We start from the raw sequence: 24,932 nt of genomic DNA on the forward strand, positions 1-24,932 counted from the left end.
AGAAACTAGGTCTGGGACTGGACACAGGGAGAAAGTTGGGCAGAACCTGCCTTGGAGAATTCACAGACACAGCACTGGTGGTCATTTATGGAAGAATGGAAACAGCTTGCGTGGTTCCATTTTGCCTGTGTGTGCATGCACACATGGGTCTGAACAGAGGGAAATGGCTTGAAAGGAAAAGAAAATGCCGATTTTCTGTTTTAACACAGTGAAATTGCCCATGACTAGGTTGTTTTGATTTTCTCAGTTTTCTGTTTGAGCACTTAAAACCAATTAAATCTTATTTTAAATAATTATAAAAGGGAGGGAAAATAAAACATAAAACAGAATGTGAGTCCTTTAGAACTGAGCTCAGAGTCTCATGTTTAGGGTCTTTATTAGCTGACATTCTTAGACACGTTATTTAACTCTTCCAGACCTTTAATTTAGTCTTCCCTTAAATCAGTTAAGTACTACATGCTTAAAACAAAAGGCTAGACCTGCAATTTTGCTGTTTCCAGAGCAGAAGTTCTTAGCAGCCGACCAAAGGTGGATAGTGTTAAGAAGAGAGTCTCAGTTTCCTTTGTGGAGACTGAAAGTCTAGGGAGGAATAAGGCTAGTCCCAGGGAACCAGGGACTGGAGTGAGCTAACACTCCCTCACTGTCAGAACAGCCGAGGGAACAGAGAACAAAAGCCAGTCCAGCAGAAAGACTCCGCATCCTTCTGTGGCGACGACTAATGTAAGCCAAAACATAGAAATCTGGAACTTGTCTCAGTATGCAGACAGCAGACATGTTCTGAGACCCCTGTGAGTGCTTCTGAGAGAGAGAGAGAGAGAGAGAGAGAGAGAGAGAGAGAGAGAGAGAGAGAGACAAAGAGAGAGAGACAGAGACAGAGAGACAGAGACAGACAGAGACAGAGAGAGACAGAGACAGAGAGACAGACAGAGAGACAGAGAGACAGGGAGAGAGAGAGTGAGGGGTGGGGGATCCAGTCCAAGCGGGTAGGTGGATGTGCCTGCAGACCAGTGAGACCCATGGCCAAGTGAAGTAGCTAGACTTCCAAGGCACCAGGACAAAAGACGAGGGGCAGGGGGACATGTGGGAACGCAGCCATGCACGGCCCCAAAGGCCTTTCAGGACACTGCACAGCATAGAAGAAGAGGTGGCAACATCCACAGTGCCCCCAAGGCGCCTGCCAGAGGAGCAGGTCCAGGCGGCTCTGCTCTGCCGTCCAAATCTCGCTCCAAAGCACTCAAATTAATTTCACTAAGAGCTCCCTGGAGCTCCCGACTGTGTCACCCAGACTCCTTAAGAAAAACAAGAAAGGGAACAGGCAGAATTTGTCAAGAATTTAATTGAAAACAGCAGTGAGAGGCTCATGAATTTGTAATAAGACAGTAATTTGCTTTCTCAAGGGCAGACTCAGATTCCTGCTTCTTGCCATCTGGGGCCTGCTGACCCAGGGCCCCCAGGCTTCTGGGAAAAGACTTCCTGCCACCAACAAACAGCTGTTCCTTGGCTAGCAAAGCAAGAAATGCATGCCTTCACCCCTACCCCACCCCTGCATTGGCCCAGGAGCCAGACACAGGCTTCAAGTGGTATCTAGGGTGTCTCTTTCAAGAAAAACTAGAAAAATGCCTCCGGGTGTTTGTGGGTCTCAAACAGGCTCCTCATCTGTTCATTATGTTTGGTTTATGTGTTTGTGTTGAGTAATGCCCTTTTTGTGCAGATGGTTAAACCAAACCAGAACCCAAGCACCGTACAACTGGAAGGAACCAGAGAGATGGATCTCAAAGCCCAGAGCCTACCAGGGCAATTGGGACTTAGGTGCCAGCTTGTCATTTGATGCAGAGAAAAGCGGGGGCACCGGTTGCTCACAGGACCAGTCAAGGTCACACAAACAAAGGGGACACAGGCCTGCTGTTCCTGGCTCACTGCCCTGCTGCTCCTTCTATTTAACAAGCCTGTTATGAGTTGAAGAGACAAAGATGAACGTAAGACACAGTTGCCAGCCCCAAGAGACTAGTGAGGAAAATGGAGCATAAATGACTGTGATGTTAAAAAATAATACTAATAATCCAAGCCCTGGCAATGAGGCTGGGAGAGAACTTCGTGTGCTGCCAACCTCATTTGGGGCACTGTTTCACAAGCCTACCCAAGGACTGCATAATGACCTCGGGGACTCTATCTCCCTGCGAGGCTACAAAGCCTCTTCTTTATGAAGCTGTATGCTACCTTGTAGATCTTGTCCAGTAAAAATGTAAATTATTCTGTGACCAGAATAATAGAGCAGATAACACCAAAGATGATGTTTTTTGATTCTTCAGTTTTGTTTCACTTTTTAAATTTTTAATTGTGCTAAAATGCATGTAACCTAGAAGTTCCCACTGCAGCTACTTTTCACTGTGCGGTTCAGTGGCATAAAGGACATTCACGGTGTGGTGCAACCATCACGGCCAATCCTCATGGAGCATTTTCATCTTGCAAAACTGAGACTCCATCCACCGAATAGTAACTTCCCATTCCATCCCCTTGGCAGTCTGTCTCTATGAATTTGACTACTGACTATTCTAGGTACCTCATATTAAGGGGAACTAGATGGTATTTGTTCTATATTACTAGTTTATTTTACATAGCCCAGTGTCTACTATGTTGTAGTGTATGTGAGAATTTTCCTCCATTTTAAAGGCTAAAATACATTCCAATGTATGTTATTCATCAATTTTGCTTTTTCATTCATCCACTGGTAGACACTTGGAGTGTTCTTATCTTTTAACTAGTGTTCTGATTAGTATTTTTGTCAACCGACACAAGCTAGGGTCTTCTTGGAAGAGGAAATCTTGGTTAAGAAAATGCCCCCGTAAGATTAGCAATGGGCAAGTCTATGTGGCAATTCTTTAAACTAATGACTGATTTGGGAAGGCTCATCCCACTGGAGCCACGCCATCCCTGGCAGGTGGTCCTGGGTGTATAAGTAAGCAGGCTGAGCAAGCCAGTAGGGCAGAGGGCAGTAAGCAGAGCTCCTCCGAGGCCTCTGCTTCAGTTCCTGCCTCCAGGTTCCTGCCTTGAGTTCTTGCCCTGACTTTCATGAATGATGGACTATAAACTGTAAACTGAAGTAAACCCTCTCCTCCCCAAGCTGCTTTTGGTCATGGTGCTTATCATAGCAACAGAAAGCAAGTTAAGGCGCTATTATAAATAATGATTCTATGTACGTGGATATACACAAGTATGTGTGCAAAACTGCTTTCAAGTCCCTTTTACATATATTCAGAAATGGAATTACAGAATCTTCAATAACCTATGTTAGATTTTTTTTTTAGGAAACATTATATTATTCTCTCTGATGGCTTACCATTTTACCAACAATTTTTCCACCTCTTTGTCAACACTTAATTATTTTCTGATTTTTTAATAGTACTGTAATGATTCTGATGGTTGTGGTCTTGATTTGCAATTCCTTAATGATGAGTGATATTGAACATCTGCCCATATTTGTTGGCTATTTGTATACCTTCTTGGAAGAAATCCCTATCCAAGCTTTCTGTCCATGTTTCAGATTGAATACTTCATTGTTGAATTTTAGGAGTTCTTTGGATATTCTGGACATTAAGCTGTTATTAGATTTATGACTTGTAAATGCTTTCCCCTATTATTGGGTTGCCTTTTCCCTCTGTTGACAGTGCCCTTTGATGCACTAAAGTGTTGTTAGTTTTTATGTGGCCCAATGTACCTATTTTCTCTTTTGTTGCTTACACATTGGATCTCACATGTTAGCTCAGGCGATTCAATGCTATGACATTTTCAACTTGATTTGTTTTGTTTTGTAAGAGTTCCATGGTTTAATATGTATGTTAATCTTAGATTCATTTTGAGTTTGGTTTTATATACGGTAAACAGATCCAGCTTGGTACATTGCACATGGATATACAACTTCCCAACACTATGGTGAAAGACTGTCTTTGCCACTGAATTATCTCGGTATTCTTGGCAAAAATAATCAACTAGTTCTGTTTTTAGGCTAGAAATTAGTTTCTAGCGTTTCCTTGTAAATGCCTATAAACACCTAGCTCCCCCAAATGCACTTCGAACCATCTTTGTGATCTTAAGTCCCCAGGCCCTTGGCATGCATCCTTTTTATATTTGTAGAACCATGTTTTTTTTTAAACTCTCGAACCCTGGGCTTTATCAGTACTGTCCAGTGTTGTGGAAGTTAGAGATTTGAAAAGCCCATCTCCTTTGAGATCAGCCTTGTGAATTCGTAGGCTCTAGTAAGGAGAAGCAGGGTGTGGGGCACATATTTCAGATGCTGGGAATGGCAGGAAACAAAGTTTCCATCCTGTACCTCCTGTGTCTTAGCCAACGGGAGCTAACAGTCAACGCAGATGAGCCCACCTTCACCAGAAAGCCCAGAAAAGAGAGTTCCATGGCTCCCTCTCTGCTGGGCTGCCAGCCCCTCCCCCAGCTCCCAGGGCATGCTTGCCCTACCCCACAAGCTTCTAGGCCTTTCCATCACAATTCCCTCTAGCTCCCATTCTGCTTTAACTAGGGAATCACATTTCCTGGCTGTTTCCACCCACCACACAGAGCATCCGTGAAATATTTCCTGACAGACTTTAAATGTTACCAACATCAATCACAGGATAAGCAGCAAACAAGCATGAGACAGAGCAGTCATCTCTGTCAGATCCAAAGCAGCATTAATTAGGAGAGAGGATGAGTGAGCCCTGCATTCCAGGAGTGAGCTTGGCTTCCGCCCCAGCCAGGCTCTTTCCTCTGGAGGCTGTTTCTCCCCAGAGTTGGTATGAAAATCAGGTATGCAGATTGCTTAGGGTTTTTTAAATTCACAGTGTTGTAGTCCCCTAAGCTTTTTATCCCACAGCCAGGGCATCTGTTCTCAGAGGCCACTATGGTCAGACACTTGCTGTGGCCAGACATGTTGGCTGCTCAGTTTCCCATGGCCCATGGTCTCTTCTCTTCTCCTAGAAATCCATTCCAGGAGCAACCAGGAGGACGTTCAACTCACTGAGCCCTACAAGCTGCTGAAACCCTTGCTTGCCCACTGCTACTGGAGCTTTCGCTGTCCAGACCCCTGACCAGGACCCTCTCCTGCGCCTCAGCCTTGGTGGCTAAGAAAGGGTACCTCCTCCTTGATCTGCGTGAGGCTGGCTAAAGCTGGTCAAGGACAAACGGGTGGGGTGGAAAGAAGACACAAGGCTCTCGACTTCAAGAGATGCATCGTTGGCACATCCTGTGTATGAGGAGTGGCAGGCTTGCAGTCTACCATCTATGTCTGATTTTACCCTTTACTAGCTGACCTTGGACAACCAGCTGCTGAAAATTGCCTATCAACTAGTGACATCAGTTATCTTAATATTTTAGTACAACATACTCTGTGTTTGTGGTGATGCTGGTGAAAATAGTCTGCTGTGTCGCCAATCATATAAAAACACCTTTTGTACAGTTTTTTTAAAGATTTATTTATTTATTATGTACACAGAAGCGGGTGCCAGCTCTCATTAGAGATGGTTGTGAGCCACCATGTGGTTGTTGGGAATTGAACTCAGGACCTCTTGAAGAGCAGTCAGTGCTCTTAACCTCTGAGCCATCTTTCCAGCCCCCTGTACAGTTCTTACGACTTGGTGAAGGTGATGAATGAGCGTGTTGTTAACTTATGTATCTACTGCACCAAACTTTCTCTTATTAACTTGGAGTGTCCTCCTATTGCTTAGGAAGATGGTATGTGGTGTGGAGGTGTGGAGGGGGTCCCTATTGTCCTGACTGTGCAGCCTCATGCATTTGGTATCCACCTCACTTTTGGTCACATCACTTTCTCTCTTGCTTTAATTAATCCCACCTCGTTTTGTTCATCATAGCCCTCAAATATACAAAACTACAAATGTGGCCAGCAAGAGGCCTTGTTCTGACAAAATTAAAAGTGACTTAGGGGCTGGAGGGATGGCTCAGAGGTTAAGAGCACTGACTGCTCTTCCAGACATCCTGAGTTCAATTCCCGGCAATCACATGATGCTCACAGCCATCTATAATGGGATCTGGTTTCCTCTTCTGGCCTGCAGGCAGGACTCTATATACATAATAAATAAATCTTTTTTAAAAAGTGACTTAGGACAACAGAAGAGGTGAGAGGCAATAGGAATCATTCAGCAGTCAGGCATGCCCACAGCACCTTGACTATGAGCCTGAAGAACATGACTGAGTTCCACAAGCTGTGAAGGACCTGTTTCAATGACACAAACAACTCAAGAAGGGCCCATATCAGTACTGGCAATATGGGTCAGCAGGTAAAGACCTTTGCCACCAAGACTGACAACCTCTATTCTGTTCCTAAGCCCCAGATGACAGAGGGAGTAAACAGACCTTTGCAGGTTGTCTTCTGATCTCTACACACATACAATAGCATGTGTGTGTGTGCGTGTGTGTGTGTGTGTGTGTGTGTGTGTGTGTGTGTATTTGGTGGTTGGCAATAATCAACACTTAACAGATGTTAGCTATTCCTTTAGTGCAACAGAGTAGTTCTTCTTCTATCTGTATGTGTATATGCATAAAAAAAACAAAAAACAAAAAAGCCAATGTCAACCAGGCATGGTGGCCCCTGCCTGTAATCCCAGCACTCAGAAGGCTGAAACAATACACACACACACACACACACACACACACACACATACACACACACGGCTGGAAGGAAGGAGGGTGAGAGGAAGGGAAAGAGGATAGGAGAGGAAGAAAGAACTAATAGCACACACAATGCTGGAAGAAGCAAGGGGAAAACTCGCTGTATGTCTCTGATCAAAACTTTCCCCAGCTCATAAAAGACATGGCACTATGCTGTTGGGACAGTCAGGCATGTGATTAACAGAGGAATACTATGCTTGCATATACAGTATACAAACTGAGACAAGCACAACCCTGGAAGGACTGATTTATTCCATATTCTCTTGTCCAGAGAATGAAAAACATTCCTTAAAGTGATCTCCACTGTTTTCAGATCAGCCCTCTCCACCTTGATGGATGGGGTTATACTTGTCTCACTTCTCCTCTGGCAACCTAAATACCAATAAGACATTAGTCTCTTGCTTCAGACTCTCTCCCAAAGTAGAATGCCAATGGCCCAGAATTAATGTGGCAATGGATTTACTGTGTGGTGTCTGAAGGCACCTGCTCAAATCCTTGGGTTCCTGGGCAGGGAAATAAGAAGGCAGTCAGTCCTTGGCCACTCTGTGGGACTGATTCACTGGTCTGTGATATGGAAGCTGGCTGAGCAGACAGAGTTTCAGAGAGGCTGACTCACTTGGGATCAACATCCTGAATGGTAGATGGCCCCAGCCTGGGAGTCCTACAGCCTGAACACTTTCACATTCTATGCCCTTGACAAGTCAGTTAACCTTGCCATCCCTCAGCTACTTTATCCACAACATGGAGGTGGAACTCTCTCCTGGGAACTCTCTCCTGGGATGACTGTAGGCTTAAAATGAAATAAGAGGTTTGAATAGATATGCTTTACAAAACTTGTCTTTCATCTCTAAATACAAGAGTGACTATCAAGTTCACGGATACTAAGACTGAGATCTGAGAGTCGGAATCTGTAGCAGCTAAGCATTTTAGAAAGAGTGTCTGCCTTGCTGGGTGTGGTGGCACCCTCCTGTAATCCATCACTTGGGAGGCAGAAGTAGGAGGCCTGTCAAAAGCCCTACTTCAATCAGGTCAGCCAGGGCTACAGGAGTAAGGCCCTACCTCAAAAATAAAATATAACAAAAGAAAGAACATCTGCCGCCTTCTCTGCTCTTGACCATTGTGGAGGCTTCCCTGATTCTCCTGGACCCTGAAAGCTTAGAGGAAAGACCAGGAATGTACTGAGTTCCTTGTGTGAGTTATGAGTTTGTCTAAGTAGCATACAGGCATGAGATGCTGTGATAACAGATAACTCTTTGAAGCAAATGTGGACTGTAGGGTAGACTGTGGCAGCCAGGAAGAAAACATACTTTGCTCCATGGTGGAGTGGGCGGAACTGAACAGTTCTTGTCTGTACAGTAGTAGTTCTCAACCTCTCTAATGCTTTGACCCTTTTCCCCACATTGTAGTGAACCCCAACCCCAACCAAAAAATCATTTCTATTGCTACCTCATAACTGTAATGAATCATAATGTAAGTATTTCTGGAGATAGAGGTTTGTCAGAGGGGTTGCAAACTGGTTGAGAACCAGTGTTTTACAGCATCTCCCTCTCTGAGGGAAGAATTCCTATTACTATTCCTTACTGAAAGAGTGGGTGATGAGATAAAGACATGGGGATATTTCTCTGTCCATCAAGGATTCTGCTAGGGCAACAGCAGGGCTAGATGACAATGGTACCCATTGTTGCCCCACAGATGGAATCTCTGAAACCCACCTTGGACCCACAAGAGGCATGTCCCCGGTAGAGTGGCACATAGCCAAAGCAAACATAGCCTGCTTTGGCACAGTGCACAGGCCTGCCTGAAAACACATTTAATACAGGTGAGTTCTTTTCCATTTATTTTCAAGAACTCATTTCACTTACCCAATTCCAGGCCAATAAATCTTAACATTAAGTCTGATTTGATATGTGATGCAGACAGTCTAATTAAGGCCAGGGTATTTTATCAGCTCCCCTAAACTGTCTTTTCTCTAGTCTGCAACTTTTTTATGCTGGTGTTGATCATCTTTTTATTCATAAGGGCTTCATTCCCATTTTTCATGGTTGCATTAACTGGACATCTAATGAAGGCTTGGATATAGAAGTCTGTATCTCATTTATCCTCGGGAGCAAAATTAATAAAGCAATTGGAAGATAGCTTCCTGTCCTGAAATGTTCTTAGCCCACCTTTACTCATCTAAAATGTATTTCACTGTGTCTTCTAGAATCGAGACTCAGCTCAGCTTTAGGATACAGTGCCCAACTTTATCCTTCATTCACTGACAGCCCCATACCCTACTCCCTGACCACTCTGTGGCTTGGAGAAGCTTGGGGAAGAGCAGCCATCAGCCTGTTTTCCCCAATACACATTTATTGAGTACCTTATTTAGCTGAGGCTCAGATAAAAAACAGGTTCAAAGGGATGGGGAAATGGTTCACTGGTAAAGCCTTGCAAGCATGAGGAGCTGAGTTCAACCCCCATCCCCATGTAAAACTGCTGGACATGGTGGTACATGCTTGTAATGAGAGACAGAGACAGGAGAATCCAGCCAGCCTAGCCTAGTTGATGAGCTCCAAGCCAACAAGAGATGCTGTCTCAAAGGATGTAGACAAGGTTCCTGAGGATGACACCACCTCTCTCTCTCTCTCTCTCTCTCTCTCTCTCTCTCTCTCTCTCTCACACACACACACACACACACACACACACACACACACACACACACACATACACCATACACCCCTACACATGCATAAGCACATATGTCCATAAAAATTTTTAAAGATTCAAAGCCTGAGTTAAATAGGTCATGTCACCACTGTTGGCCAATGTCCAATGGAAGAAAATTATCTTAGCCAAAGACTATTCTAGTGAGCAAGCTGGGAAGCTCATCTGCTCTCCCCTTTGGTCTCTGGGAGGGCAATCTTTCCAACTAGTCCTTCTGTTAACAAAAAGTCACTCAGTGACTTCCTGGATACGTGAATGTACTCATTCCCCAGGGATGCTATTATAATGAACCACTAACTGGGTGGTTTACCCACAAATCTGGAAGATAGAAGCCTCAAATCAAGGTTTTGAAAATAGAGTAGTTTCCTTCTGAGGACTGTGAGAAAGAGCTCTGCTCAGAGCTTCTCTCCTTGGCTTACAGACATCTCATAGCTAGAGCCTGTCTTTCCCCTGTACATGTCTCTATATCAGGATGTCAATTACACAAGGATAAGACCTGCCCTAATGGCTTCATGCGAACTTGATTGCCCTCTCTAAAGGCCCTGTCTCCAAACAAGGCCACATTCTAAGGTACTTGGGCGTTAGACTCCTCACATGTGAATTTGGGGGAAATAAATGTTCAACAGTGCATTTCTCTGAAGCAGGTTTAACTATGGCTCATAGCACCAGGCAGCATGCTAGGAGTGGAAGACTGGAGCTCCTGGTCCAAATGAGGCTTAAGGTGTACATTAGACACCTCTCCTCTCTGACTCTCATATTTCTTGCCTAGAGCAAGAGATGTGGACTGGGTTTCCACTACCTCTGCCCCTGAGTTCTAGGACAGGTTCTAGGCAGCCTGGGGCCGTGTAGGAGGGAAGGTAACACTCTGGCACCATCATCTTCAAGCAGGATGACACTGAACTGGCCAGTTTCATTATGGTTTTGACAAGTTTCTTTGTGTACCCCTGGCTGGCTTGGAACTCTATCTAGAACTGACTAGCTTCAAACATGTAGGCTGTGCCTCCAGAGTTCTGGGAGTATAACTGTGTGAGAGCACACCCAGCTCACACACTGCACTGTCTTCTGAGCTTTGTGTTTTTAACTATAAGAGGGAGATAGCAATATTAGCTACCATTTAAAAAAAGAGAGAGTGAGAATGTGGGGATTAAGGGTGAGCTGCTCAGCGCATAGCTGCCGGCTCCTACATACAAACCACTAATGGCATTTATACCATGTTCAGGAGACAAGCTTTATACTAAGTGTCAGGTCTCAGTGGTGGCCACAGTCAGCCATCAGGACACCCTGTCCTCCAGTCCCCAGCCCCCACCAGGGCCCTCTGCTGCATTTCAGAGTGAACTAGCAAGACTTGGGCAATCCTTGTGACATGCCTTCCCCCTCCCCTTTCTCCCTTCCTGTCCTGTTCTACTTCATCCTTTATTAAAGTCATTGGAGTTAGGGCTAGAGCATCAGCTGACTTTTTTTTTCTCACTGCATTTTATAATTTTACATAGAATGTATAGCTTTAGATAGAAAAATCTAATAATAAAATTAATAGGACTATCTCACTTGGCATAATAAAGCTATGTAGTTCAGCTCCTCCCGTGGACACAGACTGATGTCTACAGCTACCATTCGGCGCTGTTATTTTCTCATGGGTGGCATCATCTGGATCATCATCAACCTGAAGAGGCAGATTTTCTTATTCAAATCGACTCTCATCACACACACACACACACACACACACACACACACACACACACACACACACGCTGCGCTCTTAGGCTCTTCACTGTGCAGCTTTCTGTGGTCTTGGTGCCCCCTAGTGGCTCATTATGGCTCATTGCACCGAAGGCCTGTGACTAAGCACTTGGGTCCAAAGGCCAATGTGGGTGGCCCTGGGAGAGCACATCTTTCTGCTCCCAGAGGACAGCTAGACCCACCATTAAAGATCTTTCTATGTAATTCAGGCTGTCTTCAAACTTACTAGGCAGTCTCGGTAGGCCTCAACTTTATTGAAACCCTGAGTGCCTTACAGGGGAGTGCCACCATGGCCCACCAACACTGTACCTCAGTCAGTCCCTCAGGAAGACTCCGCAGGGGTCAAGGCAGAGGAAACAGCACCAAGACAGTATGTAACATCTGGGATCCCACCCCAGTACCTCCTTCCCATTCTCAGTTGGGATTCTCTGCTGTACCCACCAGGAACTTTCATTTCTCAGAGCTTGTTTGGGGGAGAGGGAAGACATCAAAGAAATTGAAGTTAAGGACTTAATGTTTTTTTATTTATATAGTTCTTTTCCCCAAAGGATGCCTTCTAGAATTTCCTCTAACAAGGAGATGGAGGGAATATGTTTGAAGGAAGGACTAGAGGGAAGGTGATAGATAAATATAACGGAAGAGCAGACTCTGGCCTATTGAGGATGGAATGGTACAAAAAGTCAGAGCAGGGAGATAGGGGAGAGAGTGTTCTAACATCACCACAAGGAAACCTGTTTCTGTGTGCAAACATAGACATTAAAAAGTCACGCCGGGTGGCTGTGGTGGCACACACCTTTAATCTCAGCACTCTGAGGCAGAGGCAGATGGATCTCTGAGTTCGAGACCAGCCTGGTCTACAAAATGAATTCCAGGACAGCCAGGGCTGTTACACAGAGAAACCCCTGGGAGGGGGGTCTCCCCAGGAAGCGATTAGCCAGCTTCTGTTTCTCTGCCAGCCTTGTGTGCAAAGAGAGAGAAGGCATTCCTTCCACTTCTGCAAAGTAAACACATGAAAAACTCCAACTTAGTGAGACCAGGGTTCTGATATGGGTATTTGGGATTTCCCCCATCATTCTAGAAATGGTTTCCAGCATTCAAAACTGAGAAAAGTAATCAAGTACCCTGAATGCTAAGGAAAGTAGAAAGAAATCCACAGACACCTCAATAAGCACCACCCCAGTCCCCAGCCCCTCACTTCACCCCACAGCTTTTCTTTTACTCCACCCACCTGTGGGGGCAAAAGGGAAGCAAGACAGAGAAGGAGACAATATCCTGTCCCTTGTCACCTCCCACATACCGAATACCCTCCTCTTCCTGTCCCCCCCACCCCTGCAAACTTAAACCCCTAAAACCTTAAGAAGTGGCTTAATGGGTTGGGAGTTTAGCTCAGTGGTAGAGCGCTTGCCTAGCAATCGCAAGGCCCTGGATTTGAGCCTCAGCTCAAAAAAAAAAAAAATGTGGCTTAATTTGTAGCCTTTCTGAAAACCCGTTAATCATTTATCTGTCTTTGAGATCATCTGAGATACCCTGGAGATATAGTCACCAATACTGGAGCCAGTGTTCACCCAAGGCTACTGACTACTTGAAATGTGGTCAGTCTGAACTGCAATGTGGTAAAGTGCAAAATATACTTCATATCTTAACGATTTAAGACGGGGGAAAAATAATATCTGTTTAAAAAATCAATTAGATGTTGAAATGACTTTTTAGATACACAAAACTGTGTCAAAATTTCTTCTGTTTTCTTATGTGCATCCCAGGTTATTTAAAACTACAAATGTGACTCATATTATATATATTGGACAGTGAGGTGGAGGTTTAGAAAGCCAGAACTGGGCCCAGGGTAGAGCTCAGTGGTAGAGTAATTACCCTAGCATCATCAAGGTCTTAGATAGGCTCCTCGGCACCACAAAACAAAACAGAAAGGCTAAGCTGAGGAGTCTTAACCCAGTAACATTTTTAACCCCTTGGGACCACAGAGAGGCAGAACTGATACTGTTTCCACAAGCATAGAGTTGGCAAGGAGCAGGTTCTCTCAGATAACCGGGGCAAACTTTGCTTGGAATCATATCACTTACCTTTTGGTTTTGTTGTGGTTGTTGTTTGTTTGTTTGTTTGGCTTTTTGAGACAGGGTTTCTCTGTGTAACAGACCTGGCTGTTCTGGAACTCACTCTGTAGACCAGGTTGGCTTCAAACTCCAAGAGATCTGCCTGCTTCTGCCTCCCAAATGCTGGGATCAAAACTGTGCCGCCACCACCACCCAGCAATACTTACATTTTTAAACACAAAGTCTTAATGTGAATCCCAGGTGAGCCTGGAACTTACACCCTTCCTGCCTCAGCCTCGCAAGTCCTATGGTGTGCAACTCTACTACTTTTTTTTTTTTTTTGAGCTGAGGATCGAGAAATCCCCAACCCTCTAATACTATCTTTTAAGATTATCTTTAAACTGATGTTCTAAAATTTGGATATCCCACATTGTATTAACCTATAACTCAGGTAATTTCTCCAAAGTATGCACCCCAAAAGCCCAAATTACAACACACAAATTGGAATCCTAAGAAAGTTAAAATTCTAGAACCAGGAGCTGAGGAGATGGCTCCGTCAGCATTCTTACCTTGCAAACATGAAGACTTTGATTTAGTGTCCAGGGCTAATGGATAACTGCCTGGCCATGGTGTCACACACTTGTAATGAGGCAGGTAGACACCAGAAGATCCCTGGGGCTAGCTGGCTAGTTAGGCTAGCCTAATCAAAGTCCCAGACTAGTGATAGACACTGTCTCAAAACACCAGGTTAATGGCACCTGAGGAACAAGACTTGAGGCTGACCTCTGACCTCCACCTCCACAGGCACACACTATATAGCTGTAAACACATTGATCCCAAACATACACATACATCAGGACACACATGAGCATACATACAAACACATAATTCTGGAAGCATATCCAAACATGGTAGCTCACACCTGCATAACAGCATTATAGCATTAGGAAGGCAGAGGCAGAAGAATCACATGTCAGAAGTAAGCCTGCCCTGCAGTGTTTCATTCTGTTTTTTCTTCTTCTTAAATAGAATCAATTGGCAAGCTTCATTTTAACAATCCAGTAATGAGCAGACTCCAAATTCAAGGACTAGGTTTTGACCCCTTATATTATGGGTACCAGATTAGAAACAGGACTGAGGAAATGCCCCAGGTCAGGTTTCTGGAGGAGACTTAGTGCAAGGCATACTGCACAGAAGGAGGTAGAGGTGAATGGAGAGTGGGGAGCCATGGGTACACTCCCATATTCATCAAAGCTTCTGAGTGTAAATCTGCACTATTTTTCTGGGGAATAATATGCATACATATTCTTTAAAATGACCATACCTTTTGACCCAATAATTCTATTTCCAGTAACTAACCATAGGAAAAAATGTAAAGGCACAATATCTGGGTATAAGAATACTCAACCATCACTGCAATGGCACCGCCAGGGGTAGGATGGAGGTGGGGGACACAACGATGACCCAAGAGCAACTGAACTGGTCACTAGTGAACAGTAAACTCACTTTAGGTGTGGCTATAATAACAACTACTGCAAACAAAGTAAATGAATAATTACTGTCATGAAAAGGTATTTATAATAAATTCTGTGAAGAAGGCCTGCTACGGAATTCAGAATTGTATATACAGTATGTATGTTGATTTTGCTTTTAAAAATATTAGAAATAATACATTTGCAAAGACAGCCATATGGAAAAGATATTCTCCAAAACATCCTTATGGAACTGCCATCTCTGGACAGTAGGGCTGTGGGTGGTTAGTTTATTCTAAAGTTTTTAAACCAGGCATGTTGGCATAATCCCAGCATTTGAGAGCTGAAGGCACAGGGATCAATAGCTCAAGGCCAGCCTCAGATACATTGCAAATTTGAGGGCAATGGGGCTATATGAGATGCTGTCTCCAAAACAACAAAAAGGAAATATAAATTTTAAAAATTAAAGTTACTTTAAAGTAGTAATACTTGGTCTTCATTATCACCTAAAACTGAAACCTACTTTCTCCTAAAACTTTCTAAGCCCTAGTTAGTAGAAGTATCAACGCAAACTAAGTGTGGTGGAGCACGGCAGTAAATTCGAGGACCCAGAATTCCAGGCCAGCCCAGGTGAGCAAAGAAGCTACCAATGTCTTGACATGTTAAGATTCTGACACTTCCCCAGCACCCACTTTAGGGTTTCAACCTGTGCCATCTCTTCCTTTAGAGCCGCGTGTGCACCCCTTCCCAAGGGTCCTGTGTCTTCTTGGTGATTGCCTTACTGCCAGGTGAGACCTTGTCAAACCTGCGGGGTTACTTGTAAAAAGTCCAACTTTGGCTAGGGCTGGGAGTCCTTTGAACTGAAATCCAAAGGTTAAAAATCACTAAGACCAAGTGCTAAGGCAGGAACAGAGGCCCTGAGGCCCGACTGAAGACCTCCCTGAGGGTGAAAATAACCTGAAAGCCCGGGACCGTGAGCCGAACACCAGCCACCGCGTGGGTCACGTCGCAGCAGCAGCTATAACGTTCCGTAAAGAGCGCGGACGCAGCGCCGCGCTGAATTTAGTCCCTCTGGAGACACCGTCCGGGCGCCCGCCTTGCTCAAATCACATGACCGAATCTTTCATTGAGGCAGGAAGCGTTTTGCTGTGGGGTCTAGCACTGGGGCCGATAGCGGGCGGGATGGAAGCGACTTTGGAGCAGCATTTGGAGGACACGTGAGTAGTGCGTGCAGCTAGTCCTGCGCTCCGGACCGGGGAGCTGGAGCGGGACCAGTGGCATGGACTGCGCGTGTCCGCGGAAACGTTTGGGGCGCCTCGGGGCAGAGTCCGGGCCGCGGGTGACTCCAAGTAAAGTTTCGCAGGCTCTGTACGCTTCCTTGTGGAGCAAGAGTCTTGCGGGCCCAAGCGAGAGGGGCCCGAATCACCTGTCGCCTCGAAATCGTCCATAGGGTCCGAGTAGCTCTTCAGAAGTTTGGGAAAAGGATTAAGTGGGGGAAGGATGTACCAGATGTGCTAAATTGAGCGCTGCCATGCAAATGCACAAGCATATCTTCCCGCGTGCGTCACTCATCGATTACTTGGTGCTTATGAAGTAAAGACATCCATTAAGTTTTTCGGCTATCTCTGTAACATTTAAAATTGGGAAGTGTAAAGTGGCTCACAAGGAGGCGCCTCCCCCTTTAGCTTCATAATCCCCTCCAGGAGCAGTTCCTTTTATTTAAGATTTTTAACAGTTATTTGAAATGAGTTGCTATCCTGGAGCATGCTTATACACCAAGGACAAAACCCTATAGATAACTACAGTGTTTGTGGCCCTCAGAAGCCCAGAGGTACCTGGCACAGTCCGTTGTGAGAAAATGGTTTCTTAACATTCACAGTTTTTCTTTTTCTTTTTTAGTTTAAAAAAAAAAAGTCTGATTTGAAGTGCTTAATACTTAATGCATAGAAAGCTTATTTGTACTACAATAATTTAAGTATTTCTTCACATCATCTGGCTCGTCTTTCTTGTGCTCCTAAAATTAGAATGAAGAATCCATCCATTGTTGGAGTCCTGTGCACAGATTCACAAGGACTTAATCTGGGCTGTAAGTGTCTCATACCAGCCTCCCTTTGAGGTTCACTGGGAGTTTTACTTTGTTACTATTTTCTAGCTTTATTCCTGTTACTTTTTGAGCATAGAGAATACCTCCAAGTAAGACTAGATAATTGAAGCCTTTCAGTTGTTTTTAAAAGGCAGAAATGTTCCTCCCGGTTCTACAACTGTCCCTACTAAAGTGGTTTTGAGTAATTTTCACGTGGTCTAGAAAAGGGCTTTAGATAAAGAGTAATCATTACTGAATGCATTCCATATGCAGGGATTGTCTGTCAGGCCATGTTATTTCCTTAATTGCTTCAATAACTCTGAAAAATAGATGAGGCTAGCTGTTAATACAGCCCCTCTTAACTTAGTGTCAGTAAAAGTAGGGACTTTACAGTTAAGACACATCTGACTTTAACCCCATTCTCCTATTCTGTCTGCTAGCAACGTGAGCCCAGAACAGAAGTGTCATGTCCTGTCCCCCGTCGCCCCCCCCCTTCTTCGTTGGGTTATTTGATGATGCAACAAATGAAGAATTACATGTGTTGGACTCTTAAGTATCAGGCACCATTCTTTTTTCTTACTCTGCTTGGCCCTGGCTGGCCTGGAACTCACTATATAGACCAGGCTGGCCTGGAACTCACGAAGATCCTTCTGCCTCTGCCCCCTGAGGTGCTAGGAATAAAAGTGTGCACCACCACACCTGGCTAGACACAGTTCTTAGTATTTTACATTGTACAAACATGAATATTCCTCAGAAAAGCCTTTTGTGGTAGAGAAATTAAAATATGGAGCTTAATTAAGTACTTTGCCCAAGGTTTTACAACTAATGAATGGTTGAGGTAGGATTCCTTAGCTGCCTCCAAAGCTTAAAACACTCAGTGCAGAACCAAGATGTGATGTTCAATAAACTGTAGCAATTACAGATAAGAAACAAAGTCCAGAAAGGTAAATAGTGGGGGGGGGGGGGGGCACGCCTTTAATCTCAGCACTTGAGAGGCAGGCGGACCTCTGTGAGTTCCAGGCCAGCCTGGTCTACAAAGCAAGTTCCAGGACAGCCAGGGCTACACAGAGAAATCTTGTCTTGAAAAGAAAAAAAAAAAAATGAAGAGCTGTAGATGAATTTCTAAATGGTCTTATTAAATAAAAAACATGGAGCCAGATATACGGGTGAAAGCCTAGAAGAGATCAGGGAAATAGGGAAAGCCACCAGCCAACCTTACCTCACCAATTCTGCAGCTTCCAAATGCCGAGACTTCCTGTTTACCTACACCTATATGCTTTGCTGTTCTGCCGTCTGATTTGCTCTCTCCACCCAGCTACAACATTTCCTCTTTCTGCCCAGCTCTGTCACTTCCTGTCTGTCAGTACAGTTCTCAAGACCTCCATGGATAACTAGTTTTGGAATTTAAGGCGTGTGCCACCACACCTGGCTCTGTTTCCAGTGTGGCCTTGAACACAGAGATCCTGCCTGCCAAGTGGTGGGATTAAGGGCATGTGCTACTGCAGCCTGACTTCGTTTAGTTACAATGGCCTTTTTCCTCTGATCTCCAGGCAAGCTTTGTCTATTAAAACACAAATAAAATATCACCACAAATAGCTAAAGACTGAAGTTAATGAATGTCAGAAACTCGTAAACCTAGGAATTATTATAACGAATGGAGGCCTTTTTAGAGTCTGAACTTTTGCTGGTATAGTAACAGACAGAGATAATAAGGTTATGTCATCTACAAAAACCAGTCATTTGGAACAAAGGTAAATTTCTTGAAGCATTCGCCAGGTCACTAATGGAAAATGTTTAAATTCTCATGTGAGACTCTAAAACTGAGTAAGTGAAACCTTCAAGGTGTGAAGTTACTATTTGCTGTAGACCTTCAGGCTGCACTTTGACCTGTGGGCTTTTTTATGTAATGATAGTGAAGCCAGATTTTCTGCCAGGATGGTATATTGTCTACTACCTTAGTTTCAGATGTAAGCAAGCTCTTGCTGCCTTTATTTCAGGGATCTGTTGTAAGCTTAGTGGTTACATTTAGTATCTAGGACATGATTTAGTTAATAACACATGCCCAAGCAATAGTAAAGAATCCTTGAGACATTTGAAAATAGCCCAGCTAGCTTATGCTGGCAGAAATAATTGCTTACAGTTCCTCACATATGCTGGCAAGGTGATCTTACAGCAGAACTTTCTGAATAATGACTTGTTCATTGAGGTTGAGCTTAGAAAATCAGATTTCCCATAAGGAATTAGTTTCAACAAGTCCCTTACCCACATTGAGACACTCTCACCTTTAAATTTCTTGGTTTCAGCATAATTCCTATAAAATAAATGTGTGATCATCATTGATTTGAATTCCATCTTTCTTATATGCTTGAGAAGATGTTTAGAGATAGTATGGTGACAGGGTCAACTGAAAACTGCATGCTATTTACAACTTTACTGATTTAAGAACAATTGACAGACTTCCTCACTGATGAGATCAGCTGAATATCAGGTAGGGAAAATCATTTCATGGTCGTGCCTAACCTAAAAGGCTATGAGCTAAGTTTCTTTTTCCTGAATAATTCAGTAGGAGATACTACACTATAGGTTTATATTCCTTTTTAGACACTTAGGTAACAATTTCATCCCTGTTTTCTAGGTCGTGGTACCCTGTCAGATGAGCATGCTGGAGTGATATCTGTTCTAGCCCAGCAAGCAGCTAAGCTAACCTCTGACCCCACTGATATTCCTGTGGTCTGTTTAGAATCAGATAATGGGTGAGTATATATCACAACACACCCCTTTCTTTCTGTTTAGAAAAACTTGACTGGGCTTTCCCCTGTGTCCATCAGTAGTAGTTCCTTAATCAGTATACCGTAGGGCCAGTGGGCATGCAGGCCCCATGACAGGCCTTCATTAAAATAAGCAATAAGGGGGCTGGAGAGATGGCTCAGAGGTTAAGAGCACTGGCTGCTCTTCCAGAGGTCCTGAATTCAATTCCCAGCAACCACATAGTGGCTCACAACCACCTATAATGAGATCTGGCGCCCTCTTTTGGCCTACAGTCATACATGCTGTATACATAATAAATAAATAAATCTTTAAAAAAAAAAAAGTAAAATTCTTAAAAAAAGAAAGAAAGAAAGAAAAAATGAGCTGCCAATTTGCCAAAAACAAATTGGGAAACAGTAAAAACAAAAAATTATTAGTTGAATAGAATTCTCTAAAATAATATAAATGTTAAAGATATTCCAAGATAAAGGTCTTTATAAAAATGGTAAATGAATAAAGTTAAGAATCTAAAACTATATGGGCTAGAGAGATGTCAGTGTTTAAGATGAGAGCTTGATCCACAGTCCTGAGTTTAAATTCTAGCACCTCAGCAGCATGTAGCAAGCTGGGCATCCCCACAAATACCTTAACCTCAGCTCCAAGTTGAGAGATGGAGGGGCAGAGACAGGAAGATTGCTGGGGCTTACTGACTTCCAGTCTAGCAGAGAAAAGGAGTCCCAGGTTCAGGGACAAGAACCTGCATCAAAGGACTAGGTACATGGCAACAGAGGACAACAACACCTTTTGACCTCCATGCATGTATATAGGTATGTGCACACTTACACAGACACAGATAAAAATTAACCTTAAAAAATGCATACTATGGCTGGAGAGATGGCTCAGTGGTTAGGAGTACTGGCTGCTCTTCCAGAGGTCCTGGATTCAGTTCCCGGCACCCACATGGCAGCTCACAACTGTCTGTAACTCCAGTTCCAGGGGATCCAACACCCTTATACAGATGCACCAATGCAAGTAAATAAATCATTTTTAAAAATGCATACTCTAATCAGTTTGGGGGATGGGAATGAAGAGGATATTAATATATAATATTAATATATTAAGTATGTATATATAATATATAACCAGGTTAAAATTAGAACCAGGAGCCGGCAAGATAGCTCAGCAAGCAGAGGCGCTTGTAAACAGCCTGATGACCCAAGTTCGCTCCCTGCAACCCACATGGTCAAAGGAGAACAGACTGAAGTTAGCCTCTGACCTCCACATGCAAGCAATGGCACACATACATACACCAAAAAATAAGTAACATAATAATAAAAATTAGGGCTGGTTAAGAGCATATACTGCTCTTCCAGAGAACCTGCATCAATTTCTACCACCCACATTTGGCTGCTCACAACCACTTGTAACTCTGACTCCAGAGGATCCGATACCTCCTCTTCTAGCCTTCTCAGGCACCCATGCACATATGGCACCCACAGACACACACATGAATAAAAAAGAATTGTTTTTAATCGAAAAATAGAACCAGGAGGCTAGACTAGTGATTCAAGGTCCTAGATTCTAACTCCAACAATACCAACAAAAACCTCCAGAAAAAAAAAAAATCAGGACCATGTTGAGTAGTAAGGGTAAGGGTTAATTTCATTTTTATGTTACAGACTTCCCATAATTCTCAACTGTTTCATGCCCATATATGCTGTTGATTTACTTTCTTTTCTGCTCACAGGAAGATTTGTCTCAGTTTGAGAGTGCAGTCCCCTTTATGGATGGGAAAAGCATGGCAGAGGTTATGGAAGTAGGGGTTTGTGGCTGCCATTTCTCAACAGCAGCTGTTCATACTTGTTTTTAGATTTTATATATATAAAGCTGTTGTCTTATATCTTAAACCAAATGTCTTAAGTCCCATCTATTAGGAATTTGCTGAATATTTTCCTTTTTGCCTTTCAGGAACATTATGATCCAGAAACACGATGGCATCACAGTGGCAGTGCACAAAATGGCCTCCTGACACCTCCCGTCACTTCTCCGGCAGCCTGCCTAGGGATTCAGGCCTCCTGTGTCCGTTCACTTGTGTGGCTGGGAAAGGTCCAGAAGTTAGGCCCTTCACCTAAATGTGGACTTTGTTATCCATGTGACAGCCAGTTACAAGATGTTAGTGGAAAGGATTGCAGGTGTTTTGTTTGGGCTTTTGTCATTTTGCTCTTTGGAGACAGTCACTGCAGTCCAGTATTGCAGGCCCTCATTGCTTAGAACTGTGTAGCCCAGGCTGACCTCCAACTCACGGACTTCCTGCTTCCTACTCCTGCATCCTGTATCGGCATTTGTCACCAAGGTCCAGGTCACTTTGTATATAGAACTTCGTTGTGGTCAATAAATCCATTTAGAGGAAAGTTTTCTTTTCTGGTTCTTTAAGCACTTCATGCTCACTTTTATGTTCTCAGTGATTGAATTGTGATTTTTTTTTTTCCAAAAAGATCGTTATCCCAAACTACCTTTTCCAGAAGTTCCTTGAAATGTCTGTGTTTTTATACAAGGGTGCATGGACCAAACATTTCCTTTAACCTAAGTGACATAGGTAATATGTCCTTAATGAGATAAGAAACTATTTCTCATTATATAATACAGTAGGTACTCTTACCCTCTATTTAAATTCATCCTTTAGTGTACACAAAAATGGGTTTCCTGATAACACTGTCCTACATGTAATGTGCCCTGTTTTTACATTTGTGTAACAAATGCTGAGGGATTAGCATAGTCACTATCTGAACAAGGGCCTACATTCTTTTTGGGGGGTGTTCTCTGGAGAGCTCTGCTTGGTCTACCATCCAGCATCCAGGATTACCAGGAACCAAGAGAGCCTGCACATCTGGATCTCGAGTCTTAAGGGCTCCCATCTATGCCCCACCTCAGGGGCAGGCCGTAGGTAGGCTGACAGCTACCAGAAGCCTCACTGGGGGTAGTACTTGCAGGTCAAAGCTGGAACAGCTGCCCACTACATGCCCCAGTTTTTATCTGCACCACTGCCAAATCTGTTGTGAGAGCATGACCTTTGTCTTACATTCTGATCACCACAGTAGGCACTAAATAAGCTCTTGCTGAATACATGACTACAAGGGTTTTGTGGTACAAACTGGGCCTCCAAGAATAGAATGGATGCAATGAGTAAGGGTTTCTAGCAAGAAGAAAGCAGTAAGAGGCAAACCAGAAGGAATACTTAGATAACAGCAAATGCTTTAGTCTGTTAGGCAGGAGGTGAAAAAAATCTAGAAGGCAGCTAACTCAAGAAAATGCCCTAAGAATCCTAGACCTAGCTAGATGGTGGTGGCTCACACCTGTAATCCCAGCACTTAGCAGGCAGATCTCTGTGAGTTCAAGGCCAGCTAGGTCTACAGAATGAGTTCCTGGACAGCCAGGGATATACAGGGATGTCTCAAAAACAAACAAACAAAACACCATACAAAACAAAAAACCTAAAACACAATCCTAGACCTAGCAGACATGGGAGGCAAAGACATGATTGCTCCGAGTTTAAGGCTAGTCTGTGCTACATAATTCCAGACTAGCCTCTCTCTCTCTCAAAAAAAAAAAAAAAAAAAGAAGAAGAAGAAAAATCCTGGGGTTTCCAAGTTCATTTGTTTCCAATGAGTAAAACTGTTCTGCTCATTTATCTCCAATTCTAGCCTAAATGTAATGAGCCATTAAAACACAACACACACCAAGGTCTTGTATCTCAGGCTAGCCTCAAACACTATTCAGACAAAGATGACCCTGAATTTCTGATCTTCCTGCACCACTTCAAAAGTGCTAGGATTATAGGTGTGTGCCACCATGCCTGGCTTTTACAATTCAGTCTTTAATGAAGTTTTTGCATGCTAAACATAAACTGAGCAATTTATATACATTTAGTTCATTTAATCTTGTGTATTATCCTAGTTTAGAAAAGAATGGGTTCTGTAAAATAATGTACTAAATAAAGGGGGGGGGTGCAACAGAGCAAACAGAATAGGAACAAGGATTTAATTTTCTAGTCAACATCACAGAACAGAAGATGACTGATTTCAATTTTAGCCACATTGAATCTGACAGGGCATCCTGGTGATGATAATGCTCAGTAACAAGTACATCCACTGCATTTTGAACAAAATTCAAAGTTGATAACATGGCCTGCGAGATCTAGCTCCTGCTCATGGCTTATGCCATGTATCATGCTACACCTGCTTACCTCGTAACTCCTTTCTTTAGCAGTGCCTGTGAAGCAAGCATTTTCTCATTCAGTAACCATTTGAGGTAGGGAAAAGTATATCCAACTTATTAATAAAGCAAGACTTGTGCTGGGAAGACCTGAAGGCTAGAGGTCTTGTGACTTTCTATTGCTGTGACAAAACACCATGACCAAAGCAACTTAGAAAAGAAAGCCTTTAATTAGGTTTACAGTTTCAGGTCATTAAAAAAGTCCATGATGGTAGAGCAAAGGCATGGTGGTAGGAACACCTGAGAGGTCATATCTTGATCCAAAATAGGAGGCCGAGAAAGGCACACTAGGAATGCCAAGAGTCTTGAAATGTCAAGACTGTTCTCAGAGCACATCTTCAGGCAAGCTGCTCCTCCTAATTCTTTGCAAACAGCTTCACTGACTGGGAGCCACAAACTTATGAGCCTGTGGAGTCATCTCTTCTCATTCAAACCACCACACTGGAGATAGGTAATTTCCTATCTGTACAGAACTAAAACCCAAGTATGATTGCATGGGGTTTCCCAAGCCCCTCCCCTATGATGGTTAATTTTGTGTATTAAAACTTGACTGGACTATGATATTCGAGATACTTGAGTTAAGTGTGTCTGGACAAGGCCATTTGAACATGTGTTTGTGGGTCTCCTGTAACCCAGCAAAACCCTGAACAGACTAAAAATCTTCCATCCTTTCTCTCCATTTGATTCTTGGACTTGGGGCACTGGCCCTCCATCCTCAGACTGTGCCTGGAACTTAACACCTTAGTTCTGTTGTCCTAGTTTGGAATGGAATCCTACCATGCCATTTGCTGAGTACAGATGCTGGGCTTCTTAGTCTCTATTGTTATGCGAACTAATTACTTATAGTAAACCTTACTGTTCCTGCTTCTGTTGCCAACTGTTTCTGGCTCTGGAGAACATCATTTCTTGGGAGATGGCAGGCACATACAATTCCTCAGTGAGCTGGATAGTGTTATGTCAACTTGGCACAAGCTGGGGTCAACTGAGAGGAGGGAACCTCAATTAAGAAAATGCTTTCATAGACCAGGTTGTAGGCAGACCTATAAGGCATATCTTGATTAGTGATTGAGGGGAAGGGCCCAGCCCATTGTGGGTGGTATTATCCCTAAGGTGGTCCTGGGTTCGGTAAGAAAGCAGGCTGAGTAAGCCATGGGGAGCAAGTTAGTAAACAGCACCCTCCATGGCTTTTGCATC

General features: G+C 43.6%; 1 protein-coding gene across 1 annotated transcript; it reads left to right on the forward strand.

Moving 5' to 3' along the window:
• Positions 1–1,078: 1,078 nt before the first annotated feature.
• On the forward strand, positions 1,079–21,877 carry Lamtor5 (late endosomal/lysosomal adaptor, MAPK and MTOR activator 5). Its single transcript, XM_036191373.1, has 6 exons — positions 1,079–1,189; positions 15,363–15,423; positions 15,600–15,852; positions 16,660–16,721; positions 19,354–19,471; positions 21,435–21,877. The coding sequence occupies exons 1-6, from the start codon at positions 1,079–1,081 to the stop codon at positions 21,493–21,495; spliced, it is 666 nt and encodes a 221-aa protein (XP_036047266.1). The 3' UTR covers positions 21,496–21,877.
• Positions 21,878–24,932: the final 3,055 nt, after the last annotated feature.

Source organism: Onychomys torridus, chromosome 6 (genome assembly GCF_903995425.1).
Source record: "Onychomys torridus chromosome 6, mOncTor1.1, whole genome shotgun sequence".
NCBI classification, from domain to species: Eukaryota; Metazoa; Chordata; class Mammalia; order Rodentia; family Cricetidae; genus Onychomys; species Onychomys torridus.

What these genes read in the sequence shown, in the direction of transcription:
- Lamtor5 (XM_036191373.1), top strand. Translation starts at nt 1,079, where the DNA reads ATGTGGGAACGCAGCCATGCACGGCCCCAAAGGCCTTTCAGGACACTG. An exon ending in GGCGCCTGCCAGAGGAGCAG is followed by an intron (nt 1,190 to 15,362) that starts GTCCAGGCGGCT and finishes CTCTTCCTTTAG; the next exon opens with AGCCGCGTGTGCACCCCTTC. An exon ending in GAGCAGCATTTGGAGGACAC is followed by an intron (nt 15,853 to 16,659) that starts GTGAGTAGTGCG and finishes TCCTAAAATTAG; the next exon opens with AATGAAGAATCCATCCATTG.